The sequence below is a fragment of the Mytilus edulis genome, chromosome 3 (assembly GCF_963676685.1).
Source record: "Mytilus edulis chromosome 3, xbMytEdul2.2, whole genome shotgun sequence".
NCBI classification, from domain to species: domain Eukaryota; kingdom Metazoa; phylum Mollusca; class Bivalvia; order Mytilida; family Mytilidae; genus Mytilus; species Mytilus edulis.
Genome location: NC_092346.1, coordinates 26,777,226 through 26,804,144, shown reverse-complemented (window position 1 = coordinate 26,804,144; position 26,919 = coordinate 26,777,226). Strand labels below are relative to the sequence as shown.

General features: G+C 32.7%; 1 protein-coding gene across 1 annotated transcript; it reads right to left on the bottom strand.

Moving 5' to 3' along the window:
* Nucleotides 1–4,081: 4,081 nt before the first annotated feature.
* On the bottom strand, nt 4,082–25,584 carry LOC139516115 (sulfotransferase 1B1-like). Its single transcript, XM_071305971.1, has 6 exons — nt 25,543–25,584; nt 22,917–23,117; nt 21,831–22,148; nt 21,138–21,247; nt 19,571–19,727; nt 4,082–4,219 (listed from the first exon to the last, which is right to left on the bottom strand). Exons 1-6 carry the CDS (start codon nt 25,568–25,570, stop codon nt 4,101–4,103), a joined length of 933 nt encoding a protein of 310 aa, XP_071162072.1. The 5' UTR covers nt 25,571–25,584; the 3' UTR covers nt 4,082–4,100.
* Nucleotides 25,585–26,919: the final 1,335 nt, after the last annotated feature.

The window sequence follows — 26,919 nt, the reverse complement described above, 5'->3', positions numbered from 1 at the left end:
TCAGGACTTATTTTAAATCGAAGTAAAACTGAAGGATTAGGTTTCGGAAAATTAAAACATATTCAAGACAATTTTGAGAATATTAACTGGAGCAAAGAGACTGTTAAAAGCCTTGGCATTCACTTTGGATATAATAAATCTCAATGTATGAATTTAAACATAGAAAAACAACTTCAAAAATCTGAAAAAATTCTTAACTCATGGAAAAAAAGAAAGCTAACAATGATCGGAAAAGTAACTGTCGTGAAATCTCTAGTTATACCAAATATAACATATTTAGCTTCTGTAACTGATATCGACAAAGATTCACTATTTAAGTTTAAAAAAATGATTTATGAATTCATTTGGGACCATAAAAAAGAAAAAATTAAAAGAAAAACAATTAACATGAAAAAAACTGAGGGAGGACTTGGAATGATAGATATTGACAAGTTTATTGATGCAATAAAAATTAAATGGGTAAAAAGATTAATAGAAGGTGAACAGTCAAATTGGAAAATTATTCCCACATTATACTTCAATATGGATAAAAAATTTTAATATTTCACATGAATCTGGATAATTTAAAATCAATAAATATCAAAAACAACAAAATCCCTAATTTTTACTTTGAAATACTTAAAACCTGGGTAAAATATGGCGGTGGTCAAACTAATAAACCAGAAAACTTTAGAACCATTAGACAACAAATTATATGGGGTAACAAATACATAAAGTTAAATGGGCACAGTTTAGTTTTTAATCATTGGATAAAAGACAACATAATCTATGTAAATGACATAATTGATGACAGAGGAAGAATATCAAAAGAAAAAATACTCAATAAGTTAAAATGTAAAAGAAATTGGATTGCAGAAATAATACAAATAAGAAAGAGCATACCAAATCATTGGAAAGATATATTACAAAAACAAAACTCATTAAAAACTATTGTTAATTGTAAAAAACAACTATGTTTAAAACAAGGCGCAATTATATATGATTTACAAAAAATTAATAATAAAGATATTTATGTCATCTTATCTAATGTAAATAAAGATATTCCTATAGGGTTTACAAAATGGCGGAAAGAACTAAATATAGATAAAATTCAACCAAAAATTAAATACACATTAAATTTTATTTTTAATTATTTAGAAGACAATAAATTAAAAATGGTTCGATGGAAATTATTACATTATATACTACCTGTAGGTACACATCTTTTCACATGGAAAATTAAAAACACCAATTTGTGTTCAGTGTGTGGGATACCAGATACTTATCAACACAATTTCATGGAATGTACTTATTTTAAAGTTTTTTGGAATAAAATTTGTATTTTATTAAATAAGCTTCATATTGGTGAGCATATAGTTACTTTAAAACACTTAGTAGTAGGATATAAAATAGAAGAGGACTCATTAAATGATATTAATTATCTCTTGACAGTCATCCTATTCACTCTACACAAATGCAATTGTATTTCAAATAATAAAATAAATCAACAGGGGCGTAGCTACCCGGAGGCACGACAGCACGTGCATCCACGTCGTTTTCACACAAAAAAAAAAAAAAAAAAAAAGCAGAAGAGAGAGAGATGAGTTGAGTTGGTCAGTCGGAATCGGAGACTGTTGGTGTCTTTTCAGTCTATCTCGGATATTAGTTTGCCAACCTAGTTACAAGTGTTGATGAAGCTGTTCATTCAGAAAAAGATCGTAGCTCCGAAGTTGCGTGCACATTGATTCGGCATGCAAAAAAAGAAATGGCAAAATAAAAATTTATAAATTGAATGTTAAAGGAAACAACTATGTTGTCACTTTTTTTAATTGATGAAATATCATTAAATAACGACATTTGGTTTCAAAATAATTGGTTTTTTTGGAGATTATGACAAAATCGGAAGGTTACTTGTATCTTTTACAAGATTTTTACTTTTGAATTTTTAATACTCAGTCTAAGATATGTAGTTTTGGAGCACATTTTACAGTGTACAGTTCATCAGTTTGGAATGAGATGTACCAATCGGCATTAGAATTATCAGATCCCTTCGATATCGTTGAAAATATGCCGAGGCGATGTGGTTGACAGACTACCGGAGCCAATCACCCTGCAACCACGCCAAAACAGTATTGGAAAGTCTCATTATTTTTTGCGTTCATAGACCATATGATAAGGCAACTGGAGAGTGGGGTCGCGTCAAGTTATCAGAAAATCGCTTCTTTGTGCTGTATCTGCTTCATCGTGTTGTAGGAAATATCACAAACGAACAAATCTCAATATTGTCTGAAACATACGAAACTGACCTAGCATGTAATTTTGACGAATTCAATTGGGAGGTCGCTCGATGCCGAACACGTACGCTGGTTTATAACATCTCGCGAGTGCTACCATGCCATGATGGCCCTGAGATCTATCAGTCACGGTACTACGTATGTAATTGAAAACAAATGTACGATCAACAATGAACAACGAAAGTTGCATAGCATTACTGCATATTCATCGGGATTTCAGTGTGAATGTTGACAAAGTAATAGAGAAGTTTGTTTCTGCCAAGACCCGAAGAGCAGATTTTGGACAATTTTGAGTAAATTCTGTATCACAAATATCACGGTTGTTTATGTATTACTATATTCAGAAGATTTATTAATAGTTTTACATTCATAAATTTTTATCTACATATAGCTCCTCTTTTAACCGTCCTATGACCGAAAACCCCCCCAAAAAAAATTTGCTGCATAATAGGGTCCCAAAAATTTTTCACCTCGCTCCGCTCGGCGGTACTTGCTTCCACATCGTTTCTTTCTAGCTACGCCCCTGATCAAGTTAATGTTTATGAAATATTTAAACAAGAATTTAAATACAGATATCATCTGATGGAGTATAGAAATAAAACAATAAGTAAGATGCTTAAAAATATTCAAAATTATATGTAATTGAAATGTATACAATTGTGTGGTGTGATAATCAATAGCTATGCTAGATTTTATATTGTACATGTATGTTGTAGTTGTTGGTTTTTCATTTTTTGTATGTAAAAACAAACCAAACAAGACACTTTATTTAATGTAATATATAAAACTAAAATGATTATAATTAAACACTGATTTGTTAAATTTACACCGAATATCATCAAGTAATATATTGTGTGTATTGTCACTTTGTTGGTATCAAATCACATGTTAAAATCCTTATTCTTTCTATTATATTTCCAGAAACATCTAATTTTTTTCACTTTAGATACATTTATTTTGTTTCTATGACAAAATCGTTAACGAATAGTAAATAACACTTACCAAACAAGTTTTATCTAATCCAAAAATTTATTTTCACAACAAACATGTGCTTCCTTTTGCACTAGCTTTCGGACAAAGATTTGTAACTAATCCAGCACAAAAGGTCAAGTACAATTAACTGGGTCAAAGATGTAAACACGGGACGATGAACACAAATTCGGACGGCAAAATGATGTTCCGTAAACACGTGATTTATACTATGAAATTTTATTGTTAATATGTATACACTGTATTTAAAAGAATGTGTATGTGATATATATAATTAACACTTTAATACTTTAGTATACTTTACTGAACTTTTCCCTGGAAATTCAGTAACTAATTACAGGGATACTCGGGCTAACGCTGTAATCCGAGTAAATTGTTAAAGCAGCAGATATATAATAAAAGATATTTACTTTGAAAAAAAAAAAAAAAAAAAAGAAAAGTCCGATAGTTTTTTTTTACATCTAGTCAGAAGTTGTTTGCGTCTCCTCTTTGAAAGAGAGACGGCAGATACTTATATATAGGTCGATGACAAACTGACAATACCATGGCAAAAAAACGAAAAACGATCAAACAGTATACAAAACACTACATAGAAAGTTAAAGACTGCGCAACACAAACCCCATGAAAACCCCGGTGGTGATCTCAGGTTCTCCAGAAGAGTAGGCATATCCTGCTCCACATGTGACATCCGTCAAATCAGCCCTTACAAGTTACCAAATGAAACGACACAGAGAAATACTGACGAAAGACAACTGGATTTATTTGCATATTTCATACTTACTTCCTTTATTGTAAGAAAGTACAAGAAAAAACAATCGTAGTTAAATAACTAAATTTTATTCTTTGACACTGTACTTAAATGTCCATGACGAATTTGTTAACTTTTCGGTAAGGTGTTTATCAAATTCTTCATTTTGAGCCACTGTGAACCAATTTTTCCAATCTCCAACATCACCTGACACTACACGAAATCCAGGATTTGAAGAGGTATGCAAATGTTATGTAAATGTATTCAGAGACCGACATTTACATATATTTACTAACCGCTGCATTTAGTTTATCTTGTCTTTACATGTAGTAAATATCAACATTTCTTGTGCTATACCCTCCTATAGGCGGTTATGAGAGACCGCGGTTTATAAAATATATTAACACCTAATCAAACCATTTTAAAGTTTAGAATTTGCATATATTTATAACCATCTCAAAACTTTCGCAAACTTATGTATTTGTATACCTCTGCAAATGGAAATCTTTGTCATGTATTTTTCTATGATGTAAATTTATCCGCAAATGTGTTTCTTTGTCTAAGTAGCAAAGCATCATCATTCAAATAATGTTATAGGGGTTATAAAGTGTAAGGTGCATCTACATTTGCCTGGTATGTAAACCAATTGAAAACGAGAACTTTAAAGAGGGATGAAAAGCATCATTTCCTTTAATCTGCAGAGACCTGTCAAATGTATTGTAAAGGAATATTTCTGTTAGTCTTTATAGTCGGCTGAAATGTATGTCAAATCAGAACATATCAAAAGCCTTTGAGCATATTCCTAAATGTATGGTAAATACATAGATTTGCAGACAATTTGTTTAATTAAGAAATGTGGCCAAATAATAATATCAATGACATGTGTAAATATATTGGGCATATGTAACTTTGAATACATATGCAAAGAAATGATAAAGAAAGATATTTCAGACAGCTAGAAATGTATGTGTAAATATATTGGGCATATGAAACTTTGAATATGTATGCAAAGATATTATAAAGAAAGATATTTAAGACAGCTAGAAATGTATGGTAAATAGTTATATTTGCTTTTAGTTTGCTGATATATTTGAAAGGGGCAGATTATATGGACAAATATTGTCATAGCTTTACTGGTAAAGCTATGATATGACACATATAGCTACTTTGGGATTGGTTTTGGCATATTGGTAATATCATTTATTATACATGTATTTCAATAATTTCGTTTTAATAAAAAAAAAAATCGGGTCTACATAAACGGTTCTTGATCTCTTGATGTACTGCGTGAATTTCTTTATCCATCAAAATCTTCTACTCTCGGGAAGTTATGATGGTTCATTCGCGTAGCATAACACGATCGTTTCCTTTGAGTATCTCTTTGAAACTTCTGGAATTGCACGAGTCATAATTCACTCTGTTTATAAAACATAGAATTTACTTTTTTTAAAAGAGACATATACTACAATATGTATTATATGTTACTGCAGAGACATATATACTATTTATCTTATTGCTGTATCTTGTATCTCTTGTTACTGGTAGAAATACTACACATATACAAATTAAGCCAAAACAATAATAGATAATAACAAATTTAAAATCGGTAGCGTTCGGAAGGTTATCGAGCGATTTATCAAGTTTTTATAAAAAGTCCAAGTTTCTGAAATAGTCTAGAAATATTCCTTCATCTGTAGTAAAGTTGCCACATAATATTTGACACAAAACACATCTTGAGAGAATGCACACATAATTATATAAACGTTAAATCTATTGAAGAATATTTTCCTTATCCGTTAAGTCCTTTCACGAGATGTTGAACTCCGTGTGCTTCATGAAGCGTCCTCTGCAAACTGACTTTAATTTCTTGTTAAAGTTAAAAATTACAAACAAAGAACCAGTGAGTCACGTGTCATAATTGACACACAATTTACCAATGAAATCAAACAAAATCGATAGATAATATCATTCCATGGACGAGATGTAGCCCTTTCTCCGATCAACGGGGTTTATCAGGAGTTAAGTGTGACAATTATCACCTTTTACAGAAAGATCTGGTCCGAAAAGATCAATAGAAGACAACCGCTAGTATCAATATCCATCAATATAATAAGGCACACATAATTATCATTTCTTTATGATTTATAAATTGTCTTAAAACAATGCTCCCGTTGTCATTTGATTGTGTTGTTTTAAATACGCAAAACTTAAAACATATGCTTAAAACAAGTTATCGAACTATCAGTCATTCGAAATTTACCGCCTATTTTATACTAAAATTTTGCAGCGTTCAATTGTACTTTGACAGGAATCTTTTTTTTATACGCCCGTTTATGGAACGTATTATGGTATACCGTTGTCCGTCTGTCCGTCCGTCCGTCGTCAGCATGTCGGACAATAACTCAAAAACGCTTGACCCAATTCGCATGAAACTTTGGTGAATTGTTAATATCTATTGACGTTAGCTCCTTTCGTTTTTTATAAATTTTAGATTTTAAGTTTCTAAAGTTTAAATATATTTAATTTTTATACTTGAACATTAATGTAAAATTTGTATTAAAAAGGAAACTTATTTTAATTATTGTTCTGTTAATGTAAAGTTTACCGAGAGCTGTCTCATTGACACTCATACCAAATCTTCTTGCATTTATATCGTACATGTACAAATGTATTTGCAGAATTTTTATTTTTTTATTTATCGACTGAATGAGATAATTTGAATCGTTAAAATTTAGAATTATACATGAAAACAGATGTCTGCGACCCCTGTTGTTTCGATTAGCATGTTTTCTAAAGATATCCGCGTGAAGTTCACAAATTTCATCGTGTATTTGATCACCTGTTGTGAATTTCAGATAACACTGTCAAGTTCAGTCAAACTCGTGGTTAAAACTTTCCTTTACATATCAGTAATATTATTTTCCGGGCAGGGTACTCCCCCTTTTTTTATATCATACTCGGAAAATTATTGTATACACTTTTTCTGTGGTACTTTCTTTATATTTTTAGGCGGCATGCAATGAAATTTTGGAAAGTTTGCTGATTAGTTTGAGAATATCAGGGACATAAATTCATAAGTATGTGCTTCGATTGGCTTATATCTATAACAAAAACAAGTACTCTAAGACTATATCATTATTGTTAGTGAGAGACCTATCCTTCCATCAACGAACATGTAAAGCGTGTATAAAAATTGTTTAAACTGAGGAACATGTATTGATAGAGTGTCCATTGTAAGATGAACTGCAAACTGATCTTTTTTTAGAAAAACTTTGTCAGAACATCCTAACTTTAAAAAAAAACCAATCTAATTTGAACTAGAGGCTCTCAAGAGCCTGTGTCGCTCACCTTGGTCTATGTGCATATTACCAATGGACACAGATAAATTCATGACAAAATGGTGTTTTTGTGATGGTGATGTGTTTGTAGATCTTTCTTTACTGAACATTCTTGTTGCTACAAATATTGCTCTCTATAATGAACTTGGCCCAGTAATTACAGTGGAAAATATTTCCTAAAAACATGTTGTTAACAATTGACTATAAAAGGCAATAACTCCTTAAGGGGTCATTTGAAAATTTTGGTCATGTTGACTTATTTGTAGATCTTATTTTGCTGAACATTATTGCTGTTTACAGTTTATCTCTATCTATAATAATATTCAAGATAATAACCAAAATCTGCAAAATTTCCTTAAACTTACTAATTCGGGGGCAGCAACCCAACAACAGGTTGTCTGATTTGTCTGAAAATTTCAGGGCAGATAGATCTTGACCTGATAAACAATTTTATTCAATCAGATTGATTTGCTCTAAATGCTGTGGTGTCAGAGATATAAGCTAAAATCTACATTTCCCCTCTATGTTCTATTATTAGCCATGGCAGCCATCTTGGTTGGTCGGACGGGTCACGCCACACAATTTTTAAACTAAATACCCCAATAATGATTGTGGCCAAGTTTGGTTAAATTTGGCCCAGGAGTTTCAGAGGAGAAGATTTTTGTAAAAGATTACAAAAATTTACGAAAAATTGGTCAAAATGGACTATAAAGGGCAATAACTCCTAAAGGGGTCAACTGATAATTTTGGTCATGTTGACTTATTTGTAGATCTTACTTTGCTGAACATTATTGCTGTTTACAGTTTATCTCTTTCTATAATAATATTCAAGATAATAACCAAAATCTGCAAAATTTCCTTCAAATTACTTATTTCTGGGCAGCAACCCAATAACCGGTTGTCCTATTCATTTGAAAGTTTCAGGGCTGATAGATTTTCACTTGATGAACAATTATATCCCATGTCAGATTTGCTCTAAATGCTTTGGTTTCAGAGTTATAAGCCAAAATCTACATTTCACCCCTATGTTCTATTTTTAGCCATGGCGGCCATCTTGGTTGGTTGGCCGGGTCACGCCACACATTTTTTAAACTAGATACCCCAAAGATGATTGTGGCCAAGTTTGGATTAATTTGGCCATGTAGTTTCAGAGGAGAAGATTTTTGTAATAGATTACTAAGATTTACGAAAAATGGTTAAAAATTTACTATAAAGGGCAATAACTCCTAAAGGGGTCAACTGACCATTTCAGTCATGTTGACTTATTTGTAAATCTTACTTTGCTGAACATTATTGCTGTTTACAGTTTATCTTTATCTATAATAATATTCAAGATAATAACCAAAAACAGCAAAATTTCCTTAAAATTACATATTCAGGGGCAGCAACCCAACAACGGGTTGTCTGATTCATCTGAAAATTTCAGGGCAGATAGATCTTGACCTGATAAACAATTTAACCCCCATGTCAGATTTGCTCTAAATGCTTTGGTTTTTGAGTTATAAGCCAAAAACTGCATTTTACCCCTATGTTCTATTTTTAGCCATGGCGGCCATCTTGGTTGGTTGGCGGGGTCACGCCACACATTTTTTAAACTAGATACCCCAATGATGATTGTGGCCAAGTTTGGTTTAATTTGGCCCAGTAGTTTCAGAGGAGAAGATTTTTGTAAAAGTTAACGACGACGGACGACGACGGACGCCGGACGCAAAGTGATGGGAAAAGCTCACTTGGCCCTTCGGGCCAGGTGAGCTAAAAATGGTCTATTGTTCTATAGATAGCCAGTGAACGTGTTAGAAGTGCCAAAATCTGCAAATTTATTTTACATATAGAAGACGCTGCTTTTCACGCCGTTAAACTGTTTGTCTTAACTGAAGACATTTTTAAATAAATTTGAAAATTTAGCTGTACATTTATACTTATTCATTATTAATACGACATTTCTGTTTTTTTCACATAGCAAAATTAAACCTATTTAAAGGACAATATGTTTATGTACTGTAGCGTGTTTTCCATTGTAATTTATAAACAAACTGCATCGTCGTGGGCAAACGTACTATAGAAGCATTTAGTGTTGAAGGCCAATTTTGAAATGTCTCTCAGACATCATGGCTGAAAAGTTAGAGAAAATATAAATAAACATACAATTCTGGGAGGTAAAACAAGAGTAAAAGCAGAGACTGAATTTATTCTTTTAATAAAAAATCAAAATGTTGCAATGCGTTTGTGTTTTTGTATGTGTGTTTAAATTCTACGTTGTCTCATATTCGGGTTTACGTCGAAAGATATATATATATATAAAGTGCCTAGAAAATCAACCTACCGATGTTAGAGTAGATTTGATTTGTAACTTCCTCCCCGGCGCCGGGGCTGGAACCTGTACTTTTTTTCTAACTTCTACGACAACACCGCCTAGCATTGTATATATATATATATATATACAACTCGTCTAAACATCAACCCAACAATGTTAGATCTGTAAATTTGCTTTCGCAAATTTTTGGTTCTTCCCTCGCCGGGATTCGAACCCATGCTACTGTGATATCGTGACACCAAATCGCCTGCACTGCAGCCGTCCCGCTAGACCACACGACCACCTGGGCTCTCTACATATATATAAGAAAAAGTTCAGGAAAGTCCGTATGCTGGTAACATATAAGAAAATTATTAAAAGATAAAAACGGTTTCAATGCATCACTTTTTTACTAGTACTTTCACTGCTTCCGCAGATCTTCAGGTAATGTGACTCCTCAATTGTTCGAATCCCGAATATTATCATGCCAATACATACGTAAGTAGATAAGAAAAAGTTCAGGAAAGTCCGTATGCTGGTAACATATAAGAAAATTATTAAAAGATAAAAACGGTTTCAATGCATCACTTTTTTACTAGTACTTTCACTGCTTCCGCAGATCTTCAGGTAATGTGACTCCTCAATTGTTCGAATCCCGAATATTATCATGCCAATACATACGTAAGTAGATAAGAAAAAGTTCAGGAAAGTCCGTATGCTGGTAACATATAAGAAAATTATTAAAAGATAAAAACGGTTTCAATGCATCACTTTTTTACTAGTACTTTCACTGCTTCCGCAGATCTTCAGGTAATGTGACATATATATATATGTTTGTTAACAGTCATAGGATAAAAGAGGGTCTGGAAAAGGAGAGAAGTGGGTGTTCTTCAATTCTTAATATTATTTACGCCATTTTTTCTCTATTCTATATAAATTTTGCCCATTATTCTCTTTTTCTATATTCATGAAGCCCACTATTTTCTATTCTTAAATTTTTGGACTATCCTTTTCTTTTCTATTCTTTATTTTTTAGCCCATTATTCTCTATTCTGTAAAACTCCATCCACACCCTCATAGAAGATGCCATTCTAGTTATCTACGTCTTTTTTTTTATTTCACTTAATTATGATGATTGTATCTCTTAATGTTATTTTTTTTTCTTTTTTAAAAGTTGTGTCTTTTTCTAATACCCCAGCCCCACTAGGCCATGATCGCACTACGATCTGTGAAAAAAATGCAAATTTTGATGATCGTAGTACGATCGTGTAGATCGCAGTAAGGTCGTATCACGGTCGTGGTGAGGTCTTCAAGATCGTGATGAGCGTGGCTAACTTTGAACATGTTCAAAACAATCGTGGTGCGGTCGTGGCGAAATCAGATCGTAGTAGAAACACAGTGAGAGCGCACTAAGATCGTAGTAAGATCGCAAAGGTCGCTGTACCATCGTAGCGAGAGCGTGATTCTATTCGGAGAAACTGTTCATTTTGTCCTACGGCTCAGCCATGCTTCTCGTTTTCATATAGATTAAACCGTTGATTTTCCCGTTTTTATGGTTTTACACTAGTAATTTTGGAGACCCTTTATAGCTTGCTGTTCGGTGTGAGCCAAGGCTCCGTGTTGAAGGCCGTTCCTTGGCCTATAATGGTTTACTTTTAAAAATAGTTACTTGACGATGGAGAGTTGTCTCATTGACTCATACCACATCTTCCTATATCTATTGACACATCTGTGTCATCTCTGCTATCGTTCACTAAAATATCGTAAATTCAGCTTTATAGACCAGCAATAGGTTTTAATTTACGTCGGATTGGTCGGTCCAACATAACTACTTGATCAAGATTCGTTACTATCAGAGCTCCCTCTGCCTCTACATCAACCCCTACCACCACGTCCACGTGTTTTAGTAGATTTTGGTGGCATGACTATTGTTTTCGAGAAAACGTATTAATCAGAAATAGAAGGAATGGAACTGTATTCATATGGAACACGATGTTGACGTTATTGCTGAGAAAGTAGAATAGATCGCGGTAAAATCGTGGTAAGAACGTGCTATAATCGCAGAAGAAGCGTGGTAAGATCGTGTTGCAATCGGATGACTTGTGGTACGGTCGTAGTGAGAACGTGATGAGCGTAGACAGATCTTGATAAGCGTAGTGAGGTCGCAGAATGAGCGCTATGAGAACGTGGTATAATCGTAGCGGGATCGTTGTAGAAGCGTAATGAGGACGTAGTAGCATCGTGAAAGCAACGAAAATTTACATTTTCATGCCGCTCATACCGCGACCTCACCACGATCTTTATTTATTTTAGATCATGGTGAGCGTGGTGCGATCGTGGTCTAGTGGGACTGGGCATAGATTTGTATGTTTAATTTTGCTCCAGATTTTTTTCATTTTCAATGCAGTTTCGTGTTCCCCTCTAAGTGGGCAATTTTTCTTCATAATCCAAAACTGTGTACTTATATTTCAAGATAACACGACACCGAATGGCATATCTCCCGATTTCTAAAATTTTTGGCACACTTGTACTTTGAATCGAGTTACATCGGAATATGTAATAAAAAAATGGCGGTCACCATTTTTGTTTTTTCGTAAATTTGATTAGAAAACGTCAATTTTGACGACAAATTCACACAGGGAAAATGCCTTGTTTTAACTTTTCTTTCTTTAAAGATTTTTCAATAGATGGCTTTGTTCTTATATACGGAGAAAACTAAAAACTAACATAATATCCTGGACTGATGCATGCTTTTTGTAATAGTTTTTATTAGCTTTCAACTAGCTGTCAGTAACTGCGAGTACTCTGTACTTAAAGTCTTTTGGTTGTTGGGATGTATAAGTACCCTTCTACGTCCACTCTGTTTTTGTTAGATGTATTATATTTGTATCCATCTGATGAGTTAAGCCTTTTTTAACTGATTTCTACAGTTTATTTTCATGTTGTACTATATATGTACTGTTACACCACTGTCCCAAGTTAAACTGGTCCGTCATTCCATCTTAAGCTTCGCACCGTTAGTGTAGCGATAAGGGAACACAACAGGGGTCCAGTTTATGTCCTAGGTTAGGGGAAGGGAGGGTTGGCGCCTTTAAACGAGTTTAACCTGACCACATTCTGTATGTTCTTGTCCCGAGTCAAGTAGTCTGTAATTTAGTTTGTTGCTATTTAACATATTTGTTTTTCGTTCATTATTTTGTACATAAATTAGGTCGTTTGTTTTCTCGTTTGAATTGTTTTACATATGTCATTTCGGGGCCTTTTATAGCTGACTATGTGGTATGCCGGCTTTGCTCAATGTTGAAGGCAGTACAATGACCTATAGATGTACATTCCAGTGTCATTTGGTCTCTTGTGGAGAGTTGTAACATTGGCAATCATACCACTCCTCTATTTTTTTTTATATATATACATGTAGAAACACATATGTAATCATCCTTGTGTTTTATATACATTGCTTCAAAGTTGACCGATACGCTAAGAAATTGACAGAAAACGTGTGACGTTACAGAATAAAGTAATTTGGTAAACAGTGATATTGAGGTACAATTTGAATTGATTGATTGATGGTTGCTCAACGTCCGGTGGCAAATATTTCATGCATTTACAGGACGATACAGTGCAATTTGAATTGTTGTGTCTAAAAAACACATTTGATGCAGCAGTCAAGAAAGGTTAAACATTCTGTCATTTGTGAAAATTAAAAAGAAAATCAACATCCTGATACAATACACAATCTTAATATAGCATACTTTGTATGATGTAAACGTGTGGGTTGTGTGCGTAGTTAGTCGGACCATGGAAGTGGAAGTATTATATACTTCCATGGTCGGACAAACCTTGCAAACTGTATGCAAAATTTCACTCAAATACACAAAGTTCAACATTCTGTTGTTCGTAAAAAATTATTAAAGAAAAATGATCCTGAGAATATATATGCACCCTCAAAATAGGTAAAAAAAAATATATCGGCGCAATATATTTAAAAATGCCAAATTTTGCAACCTGTCATAAAAAAAAAGAAAAAAATGACAAGATGCGAATCGTTAGTGTATGTACTAACACCAGGTACATCATTTAAAAGTTTAAGCTTAAAAACTGTACATAATCCTACGAAATCAGCCGTATAATCCTATACTAGCTAGTATACCAAGTGCGGGACTGTCGAAAGGACATTGGTAAAACAATATGATCCCAGTATTTAGCCAAGGGCACACAATTTATATTAGCATATATAATGATGTTCTATTTTATAAATTATTATAAATCATTTGGTGACAAAATATCTTTTTGTATAAGCAGTTCATAGTGGGATGGTACTTGGGAGATATCAAATATAGCAAGCTAACATGTACGTCATTTTGACTTTGATGGAAAGTTGTTTAATTGGCAATCATATCTCATCTCCTTATGTCATAATGGTTTGAGTTTTTCAAGACTAACAAATACGTACTAGGAGAATAAACTATATTGCTGTTATAGCTTAAATATTACTATTGTTGTGAACATGTGATGTTATAATTTGATAGATTTAATACTTGCTATACTAAATATACTTATTTCGGGGCCTTTTATACATGTAGATGACTATGCGGTATGGGCTTTGCTCATTGTTGAAGGCCGTACGGTGACCTATAGTTGTTAATTTTTGTGTCATTTTGGTCTCTTGTGGAGAGTTGTCTCATTGGCAATCATACCACATCTTCTTTTTTTTTATAATTATTAACTTTCATATTCAAGAAACCGACAAATCTATAATAAAACTACCGTAACAGATTAGCAGTAGAAAAATACTTGTCCATTCTGCATTAGTCACGTGTTATCTATATGTCTTTGGTTTTGATTGTCGTTAATTGGCCGGTTGCTGTGTATATCCCACATTTTCATTTTTGCAAATAAAGAAATAGCAACCCTTTTAATTTACATAAACACTTGTATACTTGTTAGAAAAACTCCTTATAAGACTGTGAATACTCTCGGGCTTTTTCCGACGCCCATGTGACCAATATGCCCCCCACAAAAAGGCACCTTTGCTAATCGCATGTGAGTCGTTTTGTCTCCCCACTTTGTGAAAAGGTGCGTTTTTACCAGCTGTACCAGGCCTGTGTATCATATCTAACTCAAAACACAAAAAACACACCCATCTCCGAAGACCAAAGTGCAAATTAATATGAATCTAAATTCAAAATGATTTTAAGATTTCTCCCCCGCGCGACGCGTTGATGGGAACATTAAAATATCGGGCGTCCGTCCTTCCGTCCGGTCTTGTTTGGTCTCTAACGGGTAAAATTCTTGTCAGATTTTTATAAAATTTATATATCAGGTATATATCAGCATTGTTGCTGACAAGTTTCAAAAATCAGTGCCGACAAACTGCTTTTTGCATTGAGTAAAAACAAAAAGCGACTCAAAGACAAACACCATACAAGTATACGACATAAACATGATGATGTCAGAATGTGACAGTAAACCGGATTTATTTTATAAGACTTGCTATTTTTATTACCAGATTTCCAGTCCCGTTATTGATTTATTGTTGTACTGCGGACGAGCAGGCGGACTGCTCCAGTCGTTTCCGTGCGATGACTTATGAACCTTTCATCTAAAGGTTTTCAAATTTCAATATGTTGTAACTGGTGGGAAAATGGAGGTAGAGTTCGATATTGACGATTAACTTTACATCATTCAGCAACAACATTATTTTGATTTGAAATGAAATGCTATTGCTAAGAAATGTTTTAAAAATTGTGAGCCTTCGATTAGAACAAATACATGTACTGTTTTTTTTTTCATATCATTATACCTTTAAATAGGATAAAGTCAAGATCGGGAAACCAAAGGGCACCAAGATATTTTATTAAAATTTTGAATTGATTGAATACTACCATATATATCTTTAGAATAAAACTGATACAGGAGCAGGAAGGTTATTGAAATTGATGTAGTTTTTTTTTCCATTAATGTTGGTCATTTTTATTCATGTTAAAACACGAAATACAGAGATTATACCTGATTCAAAAATTAAATTACTTGCTTTGCATCGAATCTATTATATCTGCTACATGTATGAGAAGCGGGGAAACTAGAATGTATTTTTTTATATACAAAAGATAATTGTTTAAACACAGTTTAACTGCTAGCTGTATATAATTTCAACATAATTTTAGATACAATGTTACAGTAACTGTCCTTATTTCTCTTTTAATTTTCTAGCATATAAACTTTTAAATTATCTGCGTTTTTCAAAGTATTAACACGTTTTCACGAATACAAACTGCATGTTTAATGATGTCTTTATCTGGCAACTCTTGGCCTGCGTAATTGGTATATTCTGTTTACAACATCTGGATGTTATTATACACAGTTAGCGTTACATTGTATTTGATCAATTTTGGTAATTAACACATGCGGTTTTCCTTTTAAAGTACCCTGTAGTGTTAAAAGATGAACCATTTCACAGTCAGGAAAATCCCTTCATTTACATACAAGTGAGACATTTACCACCTATTAAGGGATCGTTAATTCATGCTCTTTCTTCGCAGTATAGCCAGTCGAGGTTGTTAAAAACTCCCATCATCATCATCTCTTTCTTCATTGTATTATTAGACATTTTCAATTGTAAACATAAACTTTCTGACAACATTCTGATAAAATACATGTATGTGCATACTCGTGTATTTTCAAATCATAGGATCATGCAAAACCCACGCCTTGGCTGAAGTTATATTGAAATAATTATTTTTTATTCTCTTGTTTAAAATGAAAAAAAGATCACAAATAAGCAGAAGCGAAACAAACTTTTTTCCAAGCCCACATCAAGGTTGGTAGACTTAAGCTTGATGTGGACCAAGCATACCGTGTTGATCGATTTGATCTTATTTATTCTAGTTTAGAGTTCATTCTTAATGACATCGTTGTTTTCATATTTTGAAGAACAAAAGGAAAAGCTGCTTACAATTTAGTACAGTGTTATTATAATAGTGCATTTCTCCCTACACCTGAGATTCATGTAGTATTTGCAACTGGACGTTTACACAAATCAATCCATATACCCATTTATTATGTGGCTATAAGATGTAAAAAAAATATCAGCTTACTGTTACAATTCATCGTCTTAGTTAAAGTTTCCGATATGATTCAAGCATATCGAATTGTAAAATCTGCTGTAAGGAAAGTTATGAACATTTTAAAGCCGTGTTTTGTTATGCAAGCAAGATCTTAATTTTTTTCCATGGTTCTGGAGTAAAGCTGTGGATATTTCCTTATTTATTCAAATAGAAAAAAAATATCATCGATCCGACATATAAAAAGCACCTTGCCATTTTTTAATATCATTAATTATATCTTCAAACAGTTCTGTTTTGAATCGGGAAGAACAATATCTACTTCAATTCAAATGTTAGCTCGGTGTGACTCTCTGAAACAATCAATACGTGAACTTTGCTGCAAAACGTACTATACAATATACATGTATGGATTTATTTTTTCCGTAAATGTGAAATAATCGACACATCTTACAGCATTTACTAGGTTCTGAATGGGGTCTTTCATATCTGTATTCTATGATAATTTAGATCATATTCCTCTATTTCTTTTATATTTTATGCCCATTGTCATGATTATTTTCTATTCTATATATATTAGACCCTTTTATCTATTTTTTTGGGAGTAAATTATTTTCTTTTTTTCTTCTTTTAGCTCTAATCACGACCCTCATTTACGTTTGTTGTGCATGCGATATATAAACTGCAGTCTCGCAAAGCTATACCTGTGTGAAGACAACTTCACAGTATCAATGTTTCATATACTAACTATGAAGTAAATAAAATGCATTTCTTTACGTAAATAAATACATCCGACAAATGTTTGCAAAAATAAGCAAATATTTGTCAGCATTTACTTTGGTTGTAAATGTTTTATAAACCCCGGTCTTTCAAAACTTTGCATACGTCTATATATAAAGATATGTTGCAAATATTAATATTTAATCAAAATAACTATGATAGTGGAAAGTATTAGTAAATAAAATACATGTCTTTACATACATAAACTATATCGACAAATGTTTGCAAATATAACACAAACGTTTGACAGCATTTACTTTGGCTGTAAATGTTTTATAAACCGCGGTCTCTCAAAACTTTGCATACGTCTGTAAAGATATGTTGCAAATATCGGTATTTATCAAAATAACTATAATACTGGAAAGTATTAGTAAATAAAATACATTTCCTTACATGCATGAACGATATCGAAAAACGTTTACAAATATAACATAAACATTTGACAGCATTTACATTGGTTGTAAATGTTTTATAAACCGCGGTCTCTCAAAACTTTGCATACGTCTGTAAAGATATGTTGCAAATATCGATATTTATCAAAATAACTATAATACTGGAAAGTATTAGTAAATAAAATACATTTCTTTACATGCATGAACGATATCGAAAAACGTTTGCAAATATAACATAAACATTTGACAGCATTTACATTGGTTGTAAATGTTTTATAAACCGCGGTCTCTCAAAACTTTGCATACGTCTGTAAAGATATGTTGCAAATATCGATATTTATCAAAATAACTATAATACTGGAAAGTATTAGTAAATAAAATACATTTCTTTACATGCATGAACGATATCGAAAAACGTTTGCAAATATAACATAAACATTTGACAGCATTTACATTGGTTGTAAATGTTTTATAAACCGCGGTCTCTCAAAACTGCCCACACCTCTGTAAAACAAATATGTAAATTTTAAACTTTGCATACATCTCCTATCCTGGAAAGTGCATGCAAATCTAAGGCCTATCTTTACATATCTTTAGAATATGAATAAAGATATGGAAATAAATTAATTATCTTTAGCATATCTTTGAAACGTCCTAAATAATGCCAAAGGAATAATGCATTTACATATACATTAGTAGGTCCGCAAATATATCTGGCAGAAAAGTAGTTACATTTGTCAAACATTTACATGATTGCCCAAATTGTAGTAAATCTGCCTTTTCGTGTAGTGTGAAGTGAAAGTTTGATACCAATAAACATGTTATAAGCATAGTACACTTCACCTAAATATATGATACTACTATATAGACTACACTATGATGATAAATATTTGACATCAACTACTTTAGAATCTGTTCCATTTCGCTGAAGACAGTGATTTCTAAGCAGCTAGGTTCGATCCCCCCCCCCCCACTGATTCTTTTGACTTACGAAACCCATGATGCATGAAATCAATGCGCGGAAAAAAACCCGCGTGGAATTATACATATTGTCTGTCGATCGTCTTCTAAACCATGTAAATGGACTTGATTTGGACATTTTTAACGATTTTTATGTCAAAGTGTAACCAGAAGTTAGTAAACTGTTCATAATTTTAAGACTGAAATAATTAGTTAAAATGTATTCATTAAATACAATTGACATATTGTAACATGTGTAAGCAGTTAAAATAAACATTTAAAATAATTACATTACATGTGCGTTTCATCCGAATCTGTACTTTTGATAGGTTGTTTACATCATCAACTTCAAGATTATATATATTTGTATCTCAATAAAATGCAACATTCTTGACTGCATATGGTTCCCATGACAACATCAGGATAATGTTTAGGAAAACAGATTAATACTTGATATGAGTCGTTATGTTATGGTTGTAGCAAATAAATGTAATCATGGAATTAAATGCTTCTAATTTGTAATTTCATAGAGTTGTAAAAGGCTTGTTCGTGTGCACATTGTTAGTATGAAGCGATTCCGCGTTAGATGTAGTAGTTAATAATCATTTTATTGAACAACTACGTCTAAATTCCTGATATCAAATAGTCGATAAGATAAATTCGCTCGCTCTCTCCCCATATGTAATTTACGGACTCATGATTTGGAATTGGTGTTATGTTATCAGAGTTACCTTTCCTGAATACAACCTCTCTGAAAGGATCATTTCTATTCTTGTAGTCGTCTTTCAACTGATTGAACCTACATCTATCTGAAACTTGACTGTAGAACTGAGTGCTATTATTAACATCTAAGTATTGTGCAAGCCTTTCAATTTCCTTCAGTGGATTCTGGAATAAAACAATAATCTAGTCAATTTAAATTTCACTCATTATTTCATCTAGTCTATTCGTATTATCAAAATATCATGACATTTTTCATAATTTTATTTTTTAAATTATATAATTTTTAGTAAACATGTAAATAATTTTAGGGTCTATAAACTATGCATAGTGTTATATCTATGTCATTATAATTTATTGTATCTGTCAAATTCATGGCTTTTATCTTGAATAAATATATATCAAATAAAGAGTAATGAATGAATCGACATTGGATTGTATGAATTCGATTTGTTCATGTTTGTTGCATCTCATCATTATAATGATTTTGATCAAGGTAGAAAAGAGGGAAATAAACCGAGAAAAAGGAATAAGCAAGATTAGGGAGCTACCATTTGATTTTTATGGGGGGGGGGGGGGGGGGGGGGGGCTAGGATGAAATTTGAAAAAAATAGGCAGGACAGGAGTTTTGAGTAAAAAAAAAAAGGCAGGATGAGACACTTGCAAAAAAAAAAAGTCAGGACCACAATTTAGGTAAAAAAAGTCAGGATAAACTAAAAAAAAAAAGGCAGGATCGAACAGAGTGAAAAATAAAAAGACAGGACAGAGATTACAGCTAAAAAAAATGCAGGACAAAATTTTTCATCCTAGTCCCCCCATAAAAATTAAATGGTAGCTCCCTTAGGATAATACAGTATGTCACTTGTCTCCTGCTTTTGAGGATTATACACTTGTCTTCAGAAGCACAAGACTAGAAACTGAATAAGTTATACTTATCTACAAAGTAAAAAGAATAATCAGTTCCTCTCTTACTAAATATAACCGACAGCAGGATAGTGTTGCACGTCAGGTCATACATACGATTCACGTTTCTAACTGGTGTAGACTCAACTTGTAAATAAACACCTTTATAATAAAAATTAAATGGTAGCTCCCTTACTTTAGAAAGATGAGAAACGAACGCCATTTTAAGCGAGGGAAGTCTGTCTGAAAAATCAAAACTATTTTAATCCCTATTTGAAACCCCTTTCAGAAAAAATGTTCCTTATATCAAGATTAATTTAGTAGATCATATACAATATGCAACTATTATCTCATCAGAACATACTATAGAATATGCTCAGTACCGGTATTATATAGATTAAAATGTTATACTCCCGAGGAAATACCTCGGAGTTGCAACTCTAACATGAACCGAGTATACCTCTTGTGTAATCACAATCTCCCATACAGACAGAGTTATCGTCCTTTCCTCCTCAATCTTATAACTCTGTCTGTATGGGAGATTGGTGTAATCAGATAAGGCCATCTGATTTATATGACGTCGCTCAAGATATACCCAAGTCCGAAGCTTTCGATACCGGAAACTGTACGTGATAGGATAAAAGGGACACGCAATATATTGATAATTTATCTTGCCATTTTGAGATCTTCATAGTTGACAACTAATACATCTAGTTTTGAATTATCCTTTATGACATTATCCCAGTCCATCATGTATTTGTGCCACGGGCCAGAATAAACCATGCCTACAATAAAAGAAGGGTTTTCAAAAATTCATTGAATTTTATTGTCATTAAACATTTACAGTGTTTGTCGCATTACAAGTTTAAAAAACAAAACAACAAAATGAAACAAAACGGTATATAAAAAAAAAACACCAATAAAACATATAAGTGATAAATTTTACAATATTACGATATTCAATAGCCATGTTACAATGAGACATCTGCCCTCAGTTCTAATGGACTTTTAAAAAAGAAGCCAACAATTCTAACATGTCTAAAGGAAGCGCGGGGTTTGATATATAAAATAATTTTTGTTCATCAGGGAAATGAATGAAATGTTCATCATCTAATTGTATATCATTATATATATTTTGTCTGATATTGGTGGATTAGACCTAGTTTTATAGCCAGCTAAACCTATTACTTGTATGACAATCGGAATAATCATTTATAACGGTTTTTTTTTCCTTAAGATATGTGTTGATATTGGAATTGAGCATTTCTAAGACATGTATGACACTATTTAATATTGCGTAATATGTATATACTATCATATATTACAGATGGAAGATATTCAAATAAATTATAAATAATTTTCAAATACCTCTTTCCGACATAAAAAGCTGTAAAAAATCGTTCCATGAACCTTCGTAGTTCATTGTATGTCTGCAGAAATGGTATAAAGATACAGCAACGTCTTTTGGATTGCGATTCACAAATACTACTTTGTTCTTTTGGGTCAATATATCATGTGGTAAGGAACTAAATAGCAAATGGCTGTTTAAAATACGCGGGGAAGACAGTTTATCTACCATTTCCGGTGTCTGAAGTGGCAGCATGGCACTGACTTTAACATACTCTGTGTTGTATTCTAGTCTTTTGTTAAGTAACATATATATGATTTCAGCCAACCAATGTGTTCCTACAACGATAAAATATGTACTCAAAATAAATTTAATTTCTTATAATAAATCTTACAGGAATTTGTTCTTGTGGCAATTTCAAAACTGCGATAAAATCGATGAATAAAAGAATACAAATTGGTGTGGTCTTTTTCGGTTTGGGTTGCTGTTTCGTTGAAGTATATCAAAAATACCTTTTTATGGTGTTTACATACATGATAAACATTCTCTATACGTGTACTTATTAAAAACCGAAGCAAAGGGACGCTTATCTTTTTAATTATGTATATAGGATGAAGATTGTATTTTTGGCTCCATTGATTGTTGATTTTTTTTAAGACTCAAACTTTTTATGGTTTGTTTATCAATGAAGATTATAGCTTATAACTGTTATATAAAAAGGGTAGTAAAAACTACACTATAAATTGTGAATTGTACCAACGACTAATTTTTGTAACGAATGCGGTATTTCATGCAAAACAATTCCTGCATGTCAATAATGTGAATAATTTAAAATATTTTTAAATGTTTCATTAAGCAAAGTTCACGATAACAACTCTTCTATTCCTTTAAATACTTAGCTATATATCACACAACGATTTAGGTTTTATGTGTGTGTAAGATGCAAGTGAACCATTGAAATTGATCTCAAATGGTATGTATTTTCACAATTGTATTTATTGTGAAGACTTGAACGAAAATGATATATGTTTGCCATTTGGAATATTTTAGAGTTATAAAGGAATTTAAGAAAACATACGCTTCTATGTCTTTCTGTATTCATTCACCTGTTTTTGGATAAGCTGTGAGGAAAACGTCATCTTGTCTGGTCTTCATTTTGATAATATCAGGGATATTCTCCCGAGGGTCTGGATATCTTTGCTTTTCAATAGAAGATCTCGGGAAATAATACCCGTAACACGGAAACAATTCTATGATGTTCCCACTTGGGTCTTTAATAGTCAGGATATCATTACTGGCTAACTCAACTGTAATAAAAATAATGCAAAGACTTTTGATGCAACTATCACTACTATTATGAAAAAATAAAAAGATGTGGGATAAGTTATTAAATGTTCTCCAATTATGTTACTCTATTACATTCAATTTACCATAATTTTGGAACTTTTTTAATGCTACCTTTTCAAGCTATATATTGTGCTATAATACTCGGTTAGCTTAAGCCTTTTTCAACCGATTTTTATAGTTTGTTCTTATGTTGTACTGTTACACCACTGTCCCAGGTTAGGGAGAGGGTTGGGTGCCCGATAACATGTTTAACCCCGCCACATTCTGTATGTGTCTGTACCAAGTCAGGAGCTTGTAATTCAGTGGTTGTCGTTTGTTGCTGTGTTATATATTTGTTTTTCGTTCATTATTTTGTACATAAATTAGTTAGTTTTCTCGTTTGAATTGTTTAACATTGGTCATGTCGGGGCCTTTTATAGCTGACTATGCGGTATGGGCTATGCTCATTGTTGAAGGTCGTACGGTGACCTATAGTTGTTAATTTCTGAGTCATTTGGTCTCTTGTGAAGAGTTGTCTCATGGCAATCATACCACATCTTCTTTTTACATTTACTATTTATTTTGTATCCCACTACATTCGTTGAATACCAGGGAGACGGATTTATATAAGTTCTTCTTGTTTCCGAATCCCTGTATTTCTATTGTATATAATTGTAATTTGTGCACTTTTGAAAAATAAAATATTGTTTAAACTAATACCAGATACTCACAGGCACTTGTCTCGGAAACAAAATTCCTATATACCTTAATATAACACTAAAAATTCTGAGACACGTGCCTGCGTGTTATATTAAGGTATATAGGAAAAAATATTTCTGAGACAAGTGCCTGTGTTATACTAAGGTATATAGGGAGAAACAATTCTGAGACAAGTGCCTGTGTTCTATACTTTTGACCCGTGTAATTTTCTGCCATATCCATTTGGATCATTGCACTTGGCATTTAACATTAAATAATTAAAGAACCTTAGTGAGCGCGCTCACATACCCCACGTCCCCTCATTGTCATTGAGAAATAAAATACGTGTAAGAAAAAAAATTGTATAAAAAAAAAAATTGAATCATAATTTCCTGTCAATATGCACATCTACATAGTATGTCCTTATTATCTACAAAGTTTCATGAAATTATGTTGTGTGGTTTCAGAGGAGTTGCGATGACAAACTGTTGCAGAAGCACATTGAAACAAACAAGTTCAAAGGGGCATAACTCCTAGAAAAAAAATTGAATCATAATTTCCTGTCGATATGCGCATTTACATAGTAGTTCCTTATTATCTGAAAAGGTTTCATGAAATTCTGTTGTGTGGTTTGAGAGGAGTTGCGATGACAAAAGGTTGCAGTAGTATATTGGGCAAATAAGTTCAAAGGGGCGTAACTCCTGGGAAAAAATGAATCGTAATTTCCTGTCGATATGCACATCTACGTAGTATGTCCTTAATATCTGAAAAGGTTTCATGAAATTCTGTTGTGTGGTTTGAGAGAAGTTGCGATGACAAACTGTTGCAGTAGTACATTAAAGTAAATAAGTTCAAAGGGGCATAACTCCTAGAAAAAAAAATGAATCGCTATTTCCTGTCGATATGCACAACTACATAGTATGTCCTTACTATCTAAAAAGGTTTCGTGAAATTCTGTTGTGTGGTTTGAGAGGAGTTGCGATGACAAGAAACAGGACTGACGGACGGACGGACGGGTCAAAAACGTTATATCCTCCGCAACCCGTTGCGTGGGGTATAATTAAAGAAACAGATTCTAAACTATTACCCGATTGATTACAATATGTATCCACTCTTAATTGATGTCGGAAAGGGGCAGGAGGGGGTTTCATCCCGAAATCCCGAGAAAAAAATGCCAAATCCCAAATTCCAGTGAAAATAATGTGTCCGTTCCCGCATCACGATATAATTAAATTCCGAATTCCTGAATTCCCGACGATTACAGAAACCAAAGGCCGTCGGTTTAAGATATAATCAGAGAGTCTGAAAATTTCATTACAAATGTATACTCAGAGAATGTATACGACATTTCTCTCACTCTGACTCTCAGTTAGTCTTTTTCTTCTAAACTTGACAATTTTATCGTCTCGAGTGCAGAACTATCGTTTCTCAAAGGATGCCATGCTGAACATGATCCATGGCCACTTCCGCCCCTGATACCTTAAAATGTTTTTTAAATAAAGTTACTCCATGGAAGTATTATATATGTCAATATAATACTTCCATGTCAATATAATACTTCCATGGTTACTCAATGGCGAGCAAACTTTTATACGTAAACTATTTTCAACTTGAGTAATGATTTCAGTCTGTGAAAAATTACGTGACTCGAAAAATCTAGAACCTGTATAAAAGGTCTTTAACACTTTTAAATAGAACATTACCAACCTTTAGGCCACTGTGAATATTGTGCCATATTTTCTTTTAACCTAAAATGAAAGTGGTACAAATAGTTAAATACAAAAAATAACTATTTCATAATTGTTTTTGCAATAGTTCTACTTTCTTAATATAGAAAAAAATGTCTAACGATTGAAATTACTAAAAACTTGATAGTAATTCACATTTGCCGTAAAGTTATACGCGTGATGCTGGTTAATTCTGAGGGTTAATTAACTTCAATGAAATGCAAACGCACATGTTTCGAACTCAACCAAATGTTTATTTTAATGTGTTTTACAATGTGCCGTTAAAGTTATGGACGAACATCTTTACGCCGGCTTTTTTTTCTAAAGTGACCCAAATAAAGAAGGTACACAATAAGGCCACATGAATTCTTAAATACGAATTTTTATAAATATATCTAAGAATATGGCAACATTCTTCGGTTGTTAACACGACATGAGTCTGTCAGATACAAGTATTTATATTTTTGAATTTTGCCATATTTTTTGCTTTATGGCTTTTAAATTGCCTACTAACGCCTTTATTCGCACCAATATTTAGATATGAGCCTAAGCCTTATCCCACAGAATATTTTGATCAAACTTTAGTTATTAAGCACAAGTTACTCCCATAAGAGGATCAAAGGCATACTTACACACATATAAACAACAATATAATGATGACATTACATTCACATAAAAACAAAAAAAAATATTAAACAAACAACACAACACATGGACTCAAGTGCTTTTAAAAACAAAAGCAGCTCACTATTTTGATTCAGAGATGATATTAACACGTGGATATTAAGGAAAGATTAATTTTTGATGTGGATAAAAATCTTTTTGAATAATGCTGTGGCCTTTTGCACACACACACACACACACACACACACACAAACACGTGTCAATTGTCATATCAAATATGTCTGTAAGATATTCGTGACAGCAAGTAGTGGGGGAAGTGGGGGTTCTGGCGACTTTTGTCTAATGTTACCCCTATGGGGAAAATGTAGCCTCCTGAGAGGTAGCCTCCCGAGGTGAGGCTAATTTCTATGACGTCATTTTATGTATTATGACATTAATTAATTAAATTAATTAATTTCTGTGGAGATAAGGTCTTTATAAAGTGTTACTAATTACGTTTTTTTTTTTTTTTTTTATTATGGATAGGTATTTATATATATATTTTTTTTTTAATTTGTCTATTAATAGATAGACAGGAAAATCCCACCTTAGTATTAACAAACCATTATTGTATAAGATGTCTCTGGTATTACATACTATTTATTCACCTAAGGCTATTTATCTGTGATTATTAAATCAATATTGAAAGCGTGTTTAAACTTGGCAATACAATCAGCCATAAAAGGATCACGTC

Coding starts and splice junctions, on each gene's coding strand:
- LOC139516115 (XM_071305971.1), bottom strand. CDS start 25,570: ATGGCACAATATTCACAGTGGCCTAAAG. Junction 22,149..22,916: donor CACAGCTTATCCAAAAACAG/GTGAATGAATAC, acceptor TTATCGTTGTAG/GAACACATTGGTTGGCTGAA. Junction 19,728..21,137: donor ACTATGAAGATCTCAAAATG/GCAAGATAAATT, acceptor GTTTTATTCCAG/AATCCACTGAAGGAAATTGA.